General features: G+C 41.7%; 1 protein-coding gene across 1 annotated transcript in view; it reads left to right on the plus strand.

Annotated features, from left to right (window-relative positions):
• Aoah (acyloxyacyl hydrolase) overlaps nt 1-18,110 on the plus strand; it is a 193,287-nt gene that overhangs the window by 152,900 nt on the left and 22,277 nt on the right. Inside the window, exons 14-19 of the mRNA XM_051168326.1 lie at nt 9,112-9,148; nt 9,888-9,958; nt 12,581-12,592; nt 13,705-13,869; nt 17,412-17,470; nt 17,775-17,834. Coding sequence (XP_051024283.1) covers nt 9,112-9,148; nt 9,888-9,958; nt 12,581-12,592; nt 13,705-13,869; nt 17,412-17,470; nt 17,775-17,834 — 404 coding nt within the window. The remainder of the gene's footprint in view (nt 1-9,111; nt 9,149-9,887; nt 9,959-12,580; nt 12,593-13,704; nt 13,870-17,411; nt 17,471-17,774; nt 17,835-18,110) is intronic.

An 18,110-nucleotide genomic window follows, 5' to 3' on the forward strand; every position in this document is an offset into this window, starting at 1 on the left:
GCACCATGTCTATAAACCCCAACACAGGACAGCTCACCTTCCTCTCTTTCAAGAGAAAATCCAGGGCAGAGGCAAACCCGAGACTCATGGCAGTGCTTACCCGGGCCTTCACTCGCTCCGAAGTTTGAATGCCACTCTCTACCGCAAGCCCACGGGTCTTTAAAAGGCTTTTGTGTAACGCTGACACAAAGATGATTTTAACTCCATCCAAGTCCTAACCCCTCAAAATCTAGCTAGCTCTGTAACACCAGAGTCACTTCTTTAATTTAAGCCACCATTTTTCTATCTATAAAGTTAGGGGATTAAATTACGTGAATCTCAACCTCACCCACATTCTGATTCTAAATTTCTAAGTCAGAATGGTTTTGTTCTTCAAAACACTTTCTTGATTATTTTTCTATTTGGAGGTCAGTTTGTTCATTTGTTTGTTTTCAGAGACAGGATCTCACTAAGCAACCTCCCACTCATAAACCCCCGCCCCCTTGCTTGGGCGTACAGTACCTAATTTTTCATCTTATTCGTCACTGATACTTAAAACTCAAGGGATTTACATTAAAAATTCCATCTTCCTGTTCCTCTGGGAATATGAGTGGTTGTGGCACCGTGGCTAATGCCAACAGTTGGAGCTGAGGAGGGGTCCCTGGGACATCACACTGTGGCTCCCTGTGCTCTCATCACAGGGAGAAATAGCTGTCTGCCTCTGTGGCAGCTCAAGCTTCCATCTTCTCCCTTCCTAGTACCTGGGAACTGGTTCTAGAGAAAGCAGAGCAGGGACCTCTGCACAAGCCAGAGAGACCTGCAAGAGAAAGAAGAAGCCCTGAGTGCTGAGAGTAGCCAGTTATACACTTCAAAATGTGCCTATTTGGCATGGCAGGTGATTTTAAGCAGAAGACCACTGATAACCAACAGACCCAGGAAACATCTTTAAAGGAAGCTCTTTGTTTTCTTTTGTAAAGGAAAGTTTGTTTTTTCAAGAAATTGTCACACATACAAAAATTTGTTTTCACATGTTCTCTCTGTTCTGGGAAGAGGAGGGCTCCTGACTAGGATTCTGAAGGCTCTCACTGACGTCTGTGCAACAACCCTGCTTACTGTCTCTCTCCTGGTCACCTTCCCATAACTTGTTTCCCCAACACAAAAGCCCAACTATCTCTAAATATAACCTAAGAAGACACATGAGTCCAATCTAGCCAGCCCTTTTGTTACTCTTCCCTGAGCGCTCAGCCTGCGCGTGCACAATGCACATGTTAATAAACATCTATTCATTTCCTCTTGTGAATCTGTATTCAGCCAGTTTATTATGCTGACACCCTATATCAGCTGAGCATGAGGAGGGTGGACAAGACAGAGTGACCAAAGGAAGTGGGAAGCTGCTTCTGATAAGGGACATTCCAATAAGAATAACTATGACAGAACAGTGGCCTTGTGGGTAAACTTAAAGATGACAGAGAGATGGCGCATCCCCAGTGACCAAGTGTACTTACTAGCAAGGCTCATTCTAGGCCCAGAAGCCCCATACCAGCTTTACTGCACACCAAGAAGAACAGAATCATTTCTTCCCATTACCAGAGAATCACGATTCTCCCAGTAACTGAGCCAGCTAGCCAAGGATCAACCGCCTGGGGCTGTCCTTTAGAGGGTGGTGTCTGAGCGTGTTTGCAATCCATGCACACATTCAGACAAATATTAAGTACCAGCTCCAAGTCTGTGTGCTCTGTCCTCAGTGAACCCACAAAGCGTCTCTATTTTGCAGATGAGGAAAACGGGGCTCAAAAACGTTATATAACTTTCCCATGATCCGTTACCTCATCAGTGATAGGGTTCCAGCCACGCCTGTCTCCTACAGAAGGTCATTTTCAGCCACACTGCACTGTCCCCCTTTGGAGATTCTGGCCTGAACATCACTATCTTTCTGCCTTGGATCATCTTGGCGATCCATGGAGAATTGTCAGAATTAGATGCCTTTGCCCAACACTCATAGCCAGTTCTTTTTGTCTCCTTGGGAAAGAATAAGAGCAAAAGATAAAGAAAAAGATAAAGAGACAAACTATAATTGAACTATATAAAAAAGTATATTATTGCGGGCTAACCTGAATTCAGTTACCCTCATAAGGGCTCTTTATTTTTAGACTTCCCATGATCTCTATTCTGAACCAAAATAGGTTTTTTTTTTTACCTTAAGCTAACTGAGCTTCTGGTGTTGTGTTTTTGCCAAAATAATTGCATAACCTGAGTTTAGTCATGAGGAACATCAAGACAAACCCAAGCTGAAAGCCACTTAAGAATTGTCTAGTAGCACTCCAATATGTCAAGGTCATAAAGACAGAGACTAAGCAATCTTTCCAGATTAAAGCTGACTAAGGAGGCCTGAGATCCAAGTTCAGTGCATTATACCTAAGGCAAAAAGTGGTCATCAGTGACATTTAAGTTAGGTATTCAGATTAGACAATAGTATTGTTCCTATGTTAGTTCTGTGGTTTTGATCATTATAATTATTTCATATTGCAAGTGTGTGTGTTTAGAAAAATCTAGGTAAAGAGTGTGTGAAGATCTTTGTCCTATTTTTTTTTTTATATATAGCACTTTACCAGTTGTTTCAAAATGAAAATGTTTAAAATACTTTCAGAAGCCACTAGAACTGCACTGAAGGGAAGTTCTGAGGTCACCTGGGTCACACTGAAATAGAACCCCAGGACACATGTGGGGAGCATCACTATTGGGTTGAGCATTTGATCACAAGCAAAACCTTAAAAGGAGATGGCAGAGATTATTTATAGCAGAGCATCTAGGCCATTTCTGTTCGGAGAGCCTGACGCAGTGTGGTCAAAAGAGTAGAGAGAGAGAGTCTTTAGTATCTAATTCCCAAAAACTCAATCTGAAAAAAAAGTGATATAGAAGCATTCAGTGCCTACAGGTCAAAATTATTTTAATATGCTAATTCAATATATCTCCAAGATACAGTATTTAATAGTAATAGAGACTTTTAGGAGGAAAAAATTTTCAGTGTTATATATATCATACAGAGGAAAATTCAAGTTTTTCACTGTATTAGCTTTTTACCATGTTTCATATGTGCAAAAGTTTGGAATTCAAAGAAGCCTTAAACAATGGGGACAGTCTCATCCAAGTGGATCTATTCCTTTATATTTATTCATACAACCTTGTGACAGTACTAATTGCCAACATGACAAAATCTAAAACTCACCTGTGAGATAGGCCTCTGGTCATGTCCAGAGTTGGGGTGCTGATGCCGTGAATTGGGATGGGAAGACCCATCCACTGTGGGTGGCATCACTCCCCAGGCATGGGATCCTGGATTGTACAAGAGCGCAGAAAGAGAAATGAGTACTGGTATTCAGGAACTCATGTTCTCTCTGCTCTTGACTATGGATGTGATGTGACCAGAGATTTCAGGCTCTTGCTACCTTAAGTTGCCTACCATGATGAACTATACATTGAATTGTAAGCTAAAACAGCTTGGTGCCCTCGGAGTTGCTTTTGTCAGAGTATTTCATCACTTCAACAACAACGAAAATCAAGACAAACCTGTCCAGGTAGGAGCAGGGCCCATGACAGTAAGCAAGTGAAGAATTCTGGTCCTGCTGTTTTGTCAAAGTTGTTCACCAAGCTAGGATCTTTGCACCTGCACTACAAACTCTTTGCTTTAAACACATGTGCTTACCGGTGTGCTGAAGTTGTAGAGCGCCTCCTTTAAACAACCTGTTTTCTTTGAGCTTTGGATAAAAGTCATCTAGTGGAAAGCTATCTGCTATGTCTATTGACAGCTTACATGCTCTTGGGATTCGTGTAATCCTGGATGTGCCTTGCCTTCTGGTCTTCCCTTTCTTCCTGTTCAATATTGCAGTGGGTTTTAGAACTAGAAAAATAAGCAAGGGAAAGGCCCCGTGTTCATGGAGATTATAGCAAAACTGAAAGGAGATAAACAAGACAGTAATCGGAGTTCTGTCAGCATGCCACCAGGGCAAGTGTAAGTTGCAGCCTCACTCTGGAGAAGTAGAACTCACAGCAAAGTTAAAGGTCAAACAGCATCCAGGAGGTGAAGGGAGACTGGGAGGGGTGTGCGGGGCCTCAGGGCAAAACAGCTCAGAGGAGAAGCAGAGCACTCAACACAGCTGGAGAGTGCTTGCGAAGCTGTGTCGCTGGGAGGTGGGTTACAGCCACAATTGGAAGCATATTCTACCCATTTATCTTGTTTGTAACTGAAACATTCATAATGTGAAACACTGTCAGTAGGAGAAACACTATTAGCAACTGCCACAACCAATGATGGTTAAATGCTTGGGATCTGAGGCTTAAGATCAGTATCTTAGTCTGAGTGTGTCTGTTTATTCCAAACAAGCATTTTTGGAAGAGAAGAAATGGAAAATTATCATGTTTTTCCCAACAAACCATTCTTATAAAAATTCTTGATGAATTAGAAAACTATAAGAAAAACCTCCAGCATTTAAACTTTAGCTTATATGGAGAAAGGAAGTTGGAAGATACTGTGCAGGCATGGTCTACTAGAATAGCCATGAACTGAACTGGAGCAAACTGTATAATGGTATCAGAAGAGGTAAATGGTGCCTGAATATCTCTGGCTTTAAAAGCAAAGAGAAATAGGGAACCTCAAGAAAGAAGTGTGAAAGACCAGAGTCCATTCCTGAGTGATTGGATGGTTTGGGGAGTTCCCACTCTCGGTGAGAGAGAGCAAGCCAGCAAATGGCAGGAACTATGGCTTAAGACAACCTCAGAAAATCTGTGCTGTGCTTTCAGTAATGGCTGTTTTAAAGAGCAGGAAGTGGCTGAGGAGCTGTTTCAGTAGCCAAGAGGATTTGCTCCATAAGCATGAGTGCTTGTGTTCAAATCCCTAGCACCTATAGAAAAGGCTGGGCACATTCAGGTGAAGAGACAGGTAGATCCCACGAGCTTGCTGGCCAGGCAGACTAGTCCAGATGGCCAACTTCTGGTTCAGTGAGCCACCTGGCTCAAGGCAATTAGGCAGAGAACGGTAGAGGGAAGCCTCCAGTGTATTCCTCTGGCCTTCACATTTGCATGCAGACACACACATCTCCTCGCTTACATATGTACGACACACACAAAAGAGCAGGGAGTGAGGGCATATCTAGGCAAAAGATGGTGAAAGCCTCATTGGGAGGAGACATCTAGAAAGCCCCGTGTTCCTAGCATTCTGCCTCATACTGGAACATGATGTCATTTTTAAAAGATCTTGCTTCCTGTGAACCACGTGCTTGGGAAACTCATATCAAGTCACAGCAATACATGCTGAAACATGTTCAGCGGAACACCTCTAGATTCTACAAGGTGTAACCAGTCATGTGAGGCTCCACCTACAGGGGACGGATACCAATGGGACTGTTGCCTTAACCCTGTCTCCAACGAGAGGCTCGGCAGTGAGAACAGCACTCCCTGCCATGAAGAACCACCAAGACCTTCAAACCAAATACTAGCAAAATTTTAACTAGGCGTAGTGGCACACACCTATAATCCCAGAGCCATATTGTCATACAAGAAATGAAGAAAGATCATTATTTTAATCTTAAATGTTTGGAAGAAGTAGTGTCCTCTGCTATAATACACACACACACAAAAAAAAAAAAAAAATGGAGGGTGAGGTGTAAAGTTATTTAAAACAAATAGACCCACTGCCACCCTGCATGCAAGAGGTTTCAGGTATGTGGGGGACACACATGGCCACAGCTGGGTTTTGTTCAGTTCATGATGCGGGGCTGGTTTTATTTTGTTTGTTTGTTTGTTTGTTTGTTTGTTTTTGCAACACAATCTGTTACGTCTATAAAATATGGGGACACACATGGCCACAGCTGGGTTTTGTTCAGTTCATGATGCGGGGCTGGTTTTGTTTTGTTTGTCTGTTTGTTTTCGCAACACAATCTGTTACGTCTATAAAAACTCATATGTATATGTATACATATATATTTACACATACATATGAATATATAATATATGTTAGCCTAAACAAAACTGGGCAAAAGTTGTGAAAATTCTAGAAATGGCAATCCTAATGTTTCCACATACGTGAAAAGGAAATCATGAAATCATCGAAATACCGTGTTTGTATGCACTCTGTTAGTTTTCTTAAGTAATTTATATATTTTTGTTTTATGTGTGTATTTGTCTTCATATGTGTCATTGTGACATTGCCCATGTCGAAAACCAATAAATTTTTGGCAAAAGTCCCACATTTCAAGTTTCCATCTTGAAGACAATCTGACAGCATGGACACGCCTCCTGGATGACAGGCATTCTTCAGAGCCAAGCAATGGCCACCCTTTCTAGGTTGGGTTTGTTAGCGCTGCACCTGTGGTGCTACAGGCAGCTGAGCTTGAGGTCCAGCACATGGTTCTGAGACACTGCGTGGTTTTTTTGCCTGTATTTGTGGCTCATAAACTAAAATGTACTTCCTAATCCTTTCATGGACTCTTACACAAGAGCTAAAATAATATACTTTAAATCACTGCTATTTACTACAGACATTACAATGGCCATGCTCCATAGAAATCAGAAGCATTTTTATTCTTGTTTCTGGACCTCATCTATAGATCTGGCTGCCTGACCAAGCGCTAATGACATGACATGAAGGGTGTCAAGAGGCAGATTTTAAAGCCAAGGCTGCTGAAACTTGAGGTCTCTTTACTTGATTGCTGACCATACTTAGTTGTAAGAATTGCAAGGTTTAAATGTTTTGACCACAGCTGGTCTTGACTCCTGTCTCTGCACTGTATTTTCTGCCTAATGTCTCAAATTGTTTGGTGTTTGTGTTCTTTTTTTTAAGGAGAGCCTCCAAAATTATGTTAACCTCAGAACTCAAAAAGCACAGCTCTGCTCTGTCCTGCGAAGATAGTCACAACTGTTATAACACTTGGCTGGAAGTGTTTCTGAACACTGGATTGAGGATCAATTAATACATTCCTATATTAAGACCTCAATAAAGGAAGCAGCGAAGTCTCCTGGGATTCATCTTAACACCAACCCGCAGAGCTTTCTGAATCCCCAACAATTTATGACGATGGCTTTTTACTAACATTGGGTTTCCAAAGAACAGGGCTCTGTCTTTCTCATTCTCTGATCTATACCTAGAACCAATTACAACACCTCACTTAGTAAACACTCAGTATGTTTTAATTTATGAAGACTTTTTCTAGTTATATTTAAATATTTTCCCTCTCTTTCCATGGCAATATTTGGGACCTACAATAGGGCATTACAAGTAACAGGTTCACTTAGAAAACAACTCAAATTATTTTCCAAGTTGAGAGCATGCATAGAATGTGAGGTACTTGGTGGTATGGTCAGCGCCAAGCCAGTGGTGGGAACATGTGTTGAAATTCAGTTAGGGAGGGCTAACTGAGGCTGAGGTCATGAGACCTTCTCCTGTGATATGATGCACCCTATTTAAAGTATACCACAGAAAGTCTTTAAAGGCCAGCATTGACTTTTCTAGTCTTACCGGGAACATGTAGGTTCTCCATTGGATCGTCTTAATAAATAAATAAAATTCCTCTATTCTAGGGGGCAAGCTTTTTCATTTCTGTGAAATTGTAGTTGTAGAGTACAAAACATTTAAGTTCTTTAAATGTTTGCCTTGCTCTCCCATGTTCCGCAGGCAAGGTGCTGTCTTTGTTGCTTATTCTTGCCAGCTGCCATTGCTGTAGTGTTCTCTCCAACACCTCAGTAGTGAGCATCTGGGAGACATCTTCAGAAGAGAGCAGTAGAGGCTGGAAAGGAGAAAGACTTGGAGCTGAGTCTAATCAAAAAAGAATAGCAGAGATGAAAGAAACAAGAATATGAGAGAATAGAGAAGGAAAGACACAACTATTTAGGTAACTTTATTAAAACTGAGATTCCAAGAGGAAATAAAGAGGATGAAAAATACAAGGACTTTGGAGCAGAGAGATTTCTGTACAAGAAAAAATAGGCATTCAAGGAAAGAATAAGTAATTCCTTGTTTCTTTTTGTGGTTACTTTTGGTTTCATTAGTTTGCTTGTTTGCTTGCTTGTTTGTTTGTTTGTTTGTTTAGAGACAGGATCTAACTATAAAGACCAGGCTGGCCTTGAACTCTCCATCCTCTGTCTCCAGCATACTGGTATATTACAGGTGACCTCCATGCCCAGCTGTAGAGGCTTTTTAAAATCTGCTATGACTACTTATAACTGGTCTGCAGTCCTTGTCCAGAGCAGTCAAAAGGGACATGCCTCTGGTGTTGCAAATGGGGAGGGACAGCCCATCTGGCAAGCTTTGACAACTTTTTAGTCTTGTTCTCCTGAAGCTCTGTGGAGCTCACTGCACATCTAATTGCCAGATGAACTTAAGGTTGGCTGGACCTTTTGTTTTAAGGACAAAAAAGTTTGAGCTTTTGTTGACTTTTATATATCATTAAGAAAAACATTAAAGAATAGTAATAACACTTTGATTCGTTACTATTCTGAAAACGAGATATTAGGAGTCTTGGAGTTAAACTGAATGAAGGGCCCAGCAGATATGTGAGCCACTGAAGGACACCAATGACACAGGGCTGGCAGGAGATTGTACATTTCTTCCCTCTAGAAGACAAGAGAGAGCAACTGACTGTCCAGAGAGAGAGTCCCAACCTTCAGGACTCAGTGTTCTGAGTGTAAGGGCCTTAAATGGGGGCTCCCCGGAAAATGTCTCTCCCAATAATCCATTTCTCTGTCTCTCTGATCCTTAGTTTGTGGGGGTCCTTTGTCTCTTGGGACATCTTTTCCTTACATCTACAAATCATTTACTCCTCTGTGGCATCACACCAATTTAAAGGGCTTTGGGTTATGTTAGTACAATGCTAAGTAAGCAGAAAAGCCCTGAAAGTGAGTTCCAAGATAAAACACCAAACACAAAAAAAAAGTAAACAACCAGAAACAAGCAACCACCATCAGCAGTGTGGTCTGGACAACCTCTGATGGCCAAACAGTGGGACCACTCATGTGAATTCAGCCAATCAGACTCTCACATCAATGGTGTCACTGAAACTCACTAACTAGTCTTTTCATTTCTTTTTTTTTTTTCTGGAAAATTTTTTTTTAACAATTACTTTCTTGATTCTAATTATTCAGGTGCATCTTCCAGAAATCTGAAGAATTTTATAGAAAGGTAAGTGGAAGATAGATTTTTAAAACTGTTTTAAATATGGTTAACGACTCTTGAGAGGACTGAAGAGTCATCTGTCCCCTGTCATCAGGTCCACTGTACATCAGTTGTTTGTTAGTCACAAGCTGAACACTGGACATCCTCTTCTTGGGCCAGTAACCTTGGAAAGTGATTGGTTTGTGTACCTTCTCAAAGGATTATAGAATGAATCTGAATTGAATAAAATTTAATTCTGAAAGAAGTAACTGTAAAAACATAATGATTACATCATAATCTGGCTTTATAAATAATAAAAACATTGTTGAGGGTTTTTTTTTGTTGTTGTTGTTTATGTTTTTGAGACAGAGCCTTACACTGTAGCCTCCAGAGCTAATATGTCACCCAGACCCATCTCAAACTCATGATATCCTCCTACCTGCCATAGCCTCCCAAGTGCTGAGATATCATGCTTGGAAAGGTAGTATTTTTGTGTCTATTAGGGTATTAAAATTCAGAAGCCGCAGGAAGCTCTTGCCTCTGTGAATTGAGAGGGCCCCACAGCTCTGAGGATTTCCTATGAAACTGAGCATAAGTCATTTAACTAGCTCACCTATGCTTGTGGCTAATAAACACTGTGAGTGATACTAAGACTATGGTGGTGGGTCCATTTAGCTGGTGTTTGAGGCTACTCTTTAATATTAAACTTTGACATGTGATTTCCCAATGGAAAATTGAATTGCAATTATGCCCTATGTTTTCTCAGCTTGGCTAGGAACCAGGAATCGGACTATCCAGCCATAGTCATATATGCCATGGTTGGAAATGACGTCTGCAGTGGGTAAGTCATTGAGAAAGATGAGAACAATGCTAAGAAGATGATAATAAACGTATTGGCCTGGGATTTCGCTCTGGCTTTCTCCCTCTTGCACTCCCTACCCAAGTCTACTCTACCATAATGTGCAGATGTCAAATAAGTTTCTCTAAGAAGGAGGTCATGGGCATGGACATCAATAAGAGCCACCTATGAAACTGACAAACTGAATCTGACCCACTAAGCTCTCAATTCTGACATCACAGCAAAAGCGTATGCTAGCAACAGCCATGGATTATATCACAGCTCTCGGTGGCCATGTGCCCAGGGTTTTAGTAAATCAGGAAAGACACCAAGAAAGGGTATAAGACCTGCTCATGGTAGCATCATTGGTTATTAGCCAGCTGGAGGTCTCCCTGCTCGCACACCCTCCCTTTGCTTCACTCATCCACTGAGCTTCCCAAGCCCGTGCGGAGAACCAAGTCCAACAGTAGTAAAGCTCATTTGCTCCCATTGAACTCTAAATAAAGAGCAGATAAATCAGTTCAAGGCGGGACATGCCATTCCATGATCCATCATTGCTCTTGGGTCAGTCCCTACCTAGGTCCCTCCCAAAGAGGCAAGTATGACTGTCTGCTTGCTACAGACGAGGAAACCGAGGCTCACAAAGTAAAGGAATTTGTTCTACTGCCATTGCATAGCAAAGAAGGAACTTCAGGGTCTCTAAGTTCCGTCTTATTCCCCTGGCTCACACTGGTCTTCCTTATGTCCTATTATTCATTCACTTTCTTAAAGCGAGTGTTGAGCTCTTCCAAAAAGCCAAGGACAAGGTCAGGCTTTAGGATCCAATGGCAGAAGGGCCAATTCCTTGATCTCAGGGAATTTACAACAGAGAAGCAGATGTGGCTTCCAGCCTTCACTACAAAAAAGAACAGGCTTTGGTTCAGCCAGATAATGTCTCTTTAGTCCCTGCATCAGGTTCTGCTGGGCGCAGAGAGCAAACAGGTTACAGCAGATAGAGTGCCTACAGAGAGCTTCACCTGCCAAAAGTCAGAAGCACTGAGGCTGTGTTTTTCCTTCCAACCCAATCCTGCTTTCCTTCTTCCAAAGAGCCAAAAGTTAGACACATCAGCTAGAGGTCCCTGCCAACCCCTCCCTCACCCCACTAGGGATCTATATGGGCAGAGAAGCAGCAAGCATTTGGATCAAGGAGGAGAGTTGGCAGTGGGGGCTGTCCCTGTAGTGTCCACTTTGAGATGTCCTGTGGAGGGGTTAGAAAAATAAAGACGGATGGCAGAACATCAAGGTGGAACGGACATCCCAGAATGAGCAAAGGGATTCCATACACAGCCCCAGCCGGAGGGTTGCATGACAGATCTGTCCAAGAACACATTTCAGGAGTTTGGTTTGTCGGTTTTTTTACACCTGTAACTTTTTTTTTAATAATGTTCCAACTGTTGTTGAAATAATGCAGCCACCTCCTTGGAGATCAGAAAGCAGAAAACACAGTAGCTGTTACCTGTCTGAAAATCTGAAAAGCAAATGCACCTGCCCTATTCTTCACAAACTGCCTGACGTTTTATTTCCTTTTTTCTTGAGGTGGAGAAGAACACATTAGTTATTATGGAGACAGGCATTCAGAATGGCAGCCATTGACTCAATTTCCTGATTCTGTCAAAATTCATGTAATAATTAAGGGTGGATTTTGTAGGGTTTTGCTTATCAAAACAAAACAACAACAACAAAAAGAAATAATGCAGCCACGTGTCTCTCCGTTCTCTAACTGCATGTGGCCACTTAAAAGTATTTGGTTAATTCCTTGGGCCAACTTATATAATTATTACACTTATTGATTGCATATGTCAAGCCATTTCTGCATCTCTGGAACGAACCCAACTTAATCGTAGTGATCACATTTTTCTGTGTGTTCTTAAATTTGGTTTTCAAGTATTTGCTGAGACTATTTTCATCGATGCCAATCATGGAGACTGGTCTGTAATTTTTCTTTCTTTTGGGAGATGCTTATCTAGGTTGTAATGGATTCATTAAAAGGAGCTTGGAAGAGTCTTCTTTTACTATTTTATGCAATCATTTGAGAATTATTGATGTGTGATTTTCCTTAAATGTCTTGGACTTTTCTTTGTTGGGCAGCTTTCTGCTACCACTACAAGATTATTGGTTATAGATCTGTTTAAATGATTTGTACCATCTTGGTTTAACTTTGATAGGTCATATGTATCTAGAAATCTATCCACTTCTTTTAGATTTTTTAATTTCATGAAATATAATCTCCAAGGTATATCCTCATGATTCTCTGGATTTCATTGGTATCTGTTGTAATAACTCTCTTTTCATTTCTAGTTTATCAATTTGGATCTCCTCTTTCTATGTTTCTCCTAGTTTGCCTAAGAGTTTGATCTTGTTTATTTTGTCAAAGAACCAAATCTGTGTTTCAATGATTTGTTGTGGTTTTTGTTTGTTTGTAGTTCATTTATTTCTGTCTTGATGTAATTATTTCTATTCTCCTACTGTATTTGGGTTTGGCTTGTTTTCTTTTTCCAAAGCCTAGTGATACATCATTAAGTTACTTATTTGTAATTTCTCTGTTTTTTTAATATGCTCTACAGAGCACAATTACCAAACAGATAACAAAAGTGGTGTGAAATGTGATTATTGGTAAAACTGCTGCAAGAATAAGCAGAGAATGTTAGCCTATCAGAGCAATGATGAAAGCCCAAACTTAGTACAGAAACTGAGACTAAAGGGTAAGAGAGTGTACACACAAAATAGCATCATCCCTCAGGGATGCTTTGCCTCCCGACTGTGGTCTGTGTGCACTTTTAAAGAAGTAAATGTTAGATTTCAAATATCCAAACAAGTAATGCCAGACCCTCTCCAATAGCTGTGAGTCAGGATGGACGAGTTTATACTCCCCAAGGACAATACAGGAGGTAAACTTTAAACCCCTACCCAGATCTAGCCAATGGTCAGAATATTCTCCATAGTTGAGTGGAGAGTGGGATATGACTTTCTCACGTACTCTGGTGCCTCACATTTGACCATGTCCCCTGGAGGGGGAGACCTGGTGGCACTCAGAGGAAGGACAGCAGGCTCCAAGAATGAGACTTGCTACCTATGAGCATATACAGGGGGAGGGAATCCCCCTCATGAACAGGCATAGGGGAGGGGAATAATGGGAAAATGGGGAGGGAGGGAAGAATGGGAGGATACAAGGGATGGGATAAACATTGAAATGTAACAAGAATAAATTAATTAAAAAAACAAATATTATCCAAAAAATAATAAATCAATAATAAAGGGGAAAAAAACCAAAACCTCATAGTAGTATTAAGTTATAAAATTTTACTTCTTGATACACTCACTGCATGTTCTTCAGAGCATGAGTCTCTCTCTCTCTCTCTCTCTCTCTCTCTCTCTCTCTCTCTCTCTCTCTCTCCCTTCCTTCTTCTCCTCCCCTCCCCCTTTCCCCCTTTCTCCAAACTCAAACTGGTGACACCTCTTTGAAACACTGCTTACACCACCAATATAATCAATGAACATTCTAGAGGCTCTTGTAGCACCAGTTACATACATGGCTTACTAGAACACAAAGGAGTCAGTGAATGCAGGCTGACTATGTGCCAGAAAGGTAGGAAGTCATGAGTAGTTTGCAAAATAGTACCAATAACTAATACATACAGTGTGTTCTGTATGTGACTGTCCTAATAATCGAGATATTTTGTGTTTCTTCCACCACTAGGAAAAGCAGACACAATACAAGAAATGACCACTCCTGAACAAATGTACTACAACGTCATGCAGACTCTGAGTCATCTAAATTCCCACCTGCCCAACGGCAGCCAGGTTATTTTATATGGCTTGCCAGATGGATCTTTTCTCTGGGACAGCTTGCACAACCAATACCATCCTCTAGGTACATTATGATTACAGACTATTTCCCTTGTTAACTATGTGTGCATGTGCAGATGTGTGTGCAATGCATACATATGATATGTGTGTATGTTCAGTGTGTGAAAGTGTGATGTGTGGTGTTTTATATATATATATATATATATATATATATATATATATATATATGATACGTGTGATGTGCCTTGTAAGTATATATGATATTAATGCTGCAGAAATCCAAAGTAGTAAAATTTACGCTACCAAGGATTCACTAATAGCTTGCTTAGGAAATATTAAGCTATAAAAAGTAGAACTTAACTAAAGAGTAGCCACTGCCAATAAACCTGGAAGACAAGTAGGATACTCACCAGTTAGAAACTGTGAGAAAGAAAATTCGTACCATAATTGAATTTTAGGGATGCTGAGTTTTACTTCTAATTAAGGCTCCATTCCATTAAAAAAAAAATGGCCCTGACTTAAGGCCAGCCACTGGACCCATATCAAAAACCATGCCTCCATCCTCACGGGGTCAACACAAGATCACAGCCACCATTAAGTCCTGGCCTGCCATTAAGCCCCATGTACTCTTATCAGGAGAAGCATCATTCCTGCAGGTGAGCAAGATGGACCTGGGTGACAGCCGTTCCAAAGGACAACATCAGTGTACTGAAGAAATAATTCTGACAACTTCTTTCATGTAAATCTCCCATATGTCCAAGCGACAAGATTTGCAGTCTCCCAGCTCTGTATAAACTGTTCAGAGTGCAGCCTGGGGCTGGAACCTAAAAGAGAGTTAAGGATAATTTAAGAGACTCTTACATGCACTGTATCTGGCCAAGGTATATATAAATTATTAAAAACCTCCTCTTTATGGCTGGCTCCTCTGAGCATTAGCCAGAGCATCGCCTTGAGGAGAGAACATCTTTGGACTTTTTATTTTTCCTCCTCCTCATTTTCTCCTCCCCTCCTCCTTTTCTTCCTGTAGTTCCTGGTTAAGCCAACTCCCCCATATCCCTCAGGAAATTCCACCCTCAGTCACATGAGAGGGAAAAAGTAGAATATCTATATTCAGACTCCCATCCATTTAAGATAAAGTCATTTGATCCATGAATGTATATTGCAAATATTATGCCAGCAAAGCACTGGCCTGGCCTAAGGAGAGCATAGCTTCCCTGCTCCATAAGGTTCCATAAGAACCCCGACTTTCTCATGCTAAGAGAAGAGGGAGCCAGTGTCCACCTAGTCTATTCCATCACACCAGGAGTAGCATGATTTGGAGTTCTCTGGGTACCAAATCAAGCAAGGCTTGAAAGAGGGAAAGGGGAGGTGCACTGTTAGTCACCGCTGTTAGCCTCCTCTTACGATGCAGAATAAGAAGACAAAGGAGGAGACACATTAGTGCCAGCCCAGCTGCCTAAATTCTTCTATGAGGCCTAATAGAATGGAATGGGGTTTAAAAACAAAACAAAATGCACCAAAATCTAACCGACCAGCCAAACAAACACTGCAGCTGGGGACAGAAGGTAGAGGAAGGAAGAATACAGATCAAAGAGCAGACAGCCCAGTCGCTGGGGCACATGGAAGACCCAGGATGGGGCTGAAGGTATCTGTCACTGCAACTGAGCTGAGTGGGTCAGAGATGGACAAAAACATAGCAAAAAAAAAAAAAAAAGAGAACAAGTGAGGCTGGGGGGAAGCAAAAACAAAAAGTAAGTGAGAAGCCCCAGTGAGAACCCTCAGTGGGTAGATGCAGGAACGTGGGGAGAGATGAGGATCAGGGCCCATGCCAAGCCCATGTAAGGAGAGCAAGGACAGAAGCCATTGGCTTTGGATTTAGCTCAAGTGAAGATGCCAAAGAGAGACCTAATGGATCTCTATGACTTTACTGGCAATAGTATCCTGTGGCTTTCTAGAACTGACCTCACCACACTAGGAGATGGAGTGTGTTTCCTCCATGAATGGTAAGTCGACTCTACTTTTCTGTGTAACTTATCTCAGGTACAAGTGTGACTCAGGGCTTTGTTTCATTACCTGCAATCTTTTTCTTTACTCTGAGATGCTCTATTATCCTCTTTAATTTTGAGGGCATGAGAAGTGTTTAGTGGACACAGAGTCAGCTGTTCATCCTGGAGATTGGTGGGGGAGCTGACTTTTACGTCAGTCATAGCACAAAAACTATCCGATCTGGGGGTAGATAGACTGGAAAGGGGGGAGAAGGGCAGCCTTGGAGGAAAGAGGCCATCTTAGAGTCTATAGTTGGTGCTCCAGAGCTTTCTGCATGGCCTCCAGGGCATAAGAGTTTTCACCACTGTGACATAATACCTCGGGAAAATATTCTACAGGAAGAATTGTCTATTTGGGCTCATTGTGCAGAAGATTCAGGCCCTAGTGCTCAGTCCCATGTCCTTCTGCAGATGCCACAGCAATGGAGGTGTGTGGAGAAGCTGGGGTTTCTTGTGCTGATGGCTAGCTAACAGGGAGCAGACAGAAACCTTTAATGGTGCAGTCCGAATGACCTACTTCTTCCAGCTAGGAATAAGACAGTGTCAGGGGCTAGGAAACAAGTGTTTCAGACTTGGGATTGGGCAGATTTCATATACAAATTACAATAGTCTATGCAACATTTCCCTCTTTCTTCTTATGCACCTTTAACCTGAATCAATAAATAACCGTAAAATATATTTCCTAACTAGGACTCAGTAAGAAAACCACAGAAGAGCTCTTAGCTCTCACTGTCATCAAGAGAGACAAATGTCTGCTGGCATCTTCATCCCACCCAGGGGATACTGAGCCACCTCTGCCGCCATATTTGAATGGCTTTGGTTCAGAGTTTCAGGCACTTTAAATGCCAGTTCCTCAGCATGGAACAATGGGGTCAGTCTAAGTGCTTCCCACCTTAAATGCGGCCTCATAGAAACTTGGTATTTCATGGTATTACCAAGAAGGTGTTGCCTGGTGATGTAATGTGGTCCATCTAGAGCTGTAGGAACCTCTACCCCTTTCTCTGAAGAGTAGATGAGGCCAGTGCTCCATTTTATTGCAAATAAAAAAATAAACCATGTAATTAAAAATATATTTCAATTTTGAAAACAGGAAAAATATAAAAATCTAAAAAAAAAAACAGCTTCAAAAACTGAGCCGTAGCCAGTTGTGATAATACACATTGGTAGGCTCTGCTGAAGAGACAGAGGCAGAAGGATAACAAGTTTGGGGCTTGAACTCCATCTTTGGGGCCTAAGAGCATTGGCTGCACAAGTTTGAGAGGCTGAGTTCAAATCAGCTGCACACACACCTATAATTATAGTGATGTGGGGGACAAGACCACTGGTGCCGGCTGCCAGCCAGCCTAGCTTACCAGATAAGGAGCACATGGGCACAGACTCCTTAGGGTCCCTTCCTAACTTGGGCTCAGAAAGAAGTAAAATACAGGCATTCCTAAAAGCTATGCTGAATGACAAAATCAAATCAGGACAAATGCCACCATTAGAAAACAAGGGCCACTCACAAATGTCTCTGAGCATTGCCATTTGATTCTATATGACATATCAGACCTCTGTTTTCCAGGCCAGCTAAATCAAGATGTGACCTATGCACAGTTCTTCTCCTTCCTGAGTTGCTTGCAGGTGAGCCCAGGGCTCTTCTCCATGGCCTTATCAATCACACATACACACATACATACATACATACATACATACATACATACATACATACACACACACTCACAAAGACTCACATTCATACACATACATGCTTATACACACACACACTCACACACTCACGCACTCACATTTATACACACACTCATACATACACTCCCACTCATAAACACACACCCACACTCTCATGCACACACATGAACGAGCATGTGTATACCCGTCTTACCACGGCTATGCCTCTTTAATCTAAGTGCTCTTTACCTTCTCTCAGGTCAGTCCCTGCAACGGCTGGATGTCTTCCAACAAGACCCTCCGGACTCTCACTTCAGAGGTAGAGCCATTGCAACCCCTGTCCCTATATTTGTAGCAGCCTTTCCATGGTGGTGGGATTCTGTAGGAGAATGGTCTCCACCTTGACAAATAACAAAATCTCATGTTTGGAGAACCAGAAAAGCCAAAAGAATTTATGTGTGTCCTGTCTGTCTCCAGCTCTTTCTATACCTACCTCTCTTACCATCCACATGTGAGTGCACACGTTTCTTATACATGAACACATACACACACAGCTTGTCAGTGACCTGAGGTAGTGAACTAGGGAGCTGAGGAA

This window comes from Acomys russatus, chromosome 3 (genome assembly GCF_903995435.1).
Source record: "Acomys russatus chromosome 3, mAcoRus1.1, whole genome shotgun sequence".
Lineage (NCBI taxonomy): Eukaryota > Metazoa > Chordata > Mammalia > Rodentia > Muridae > Acomys > Acomys russatus.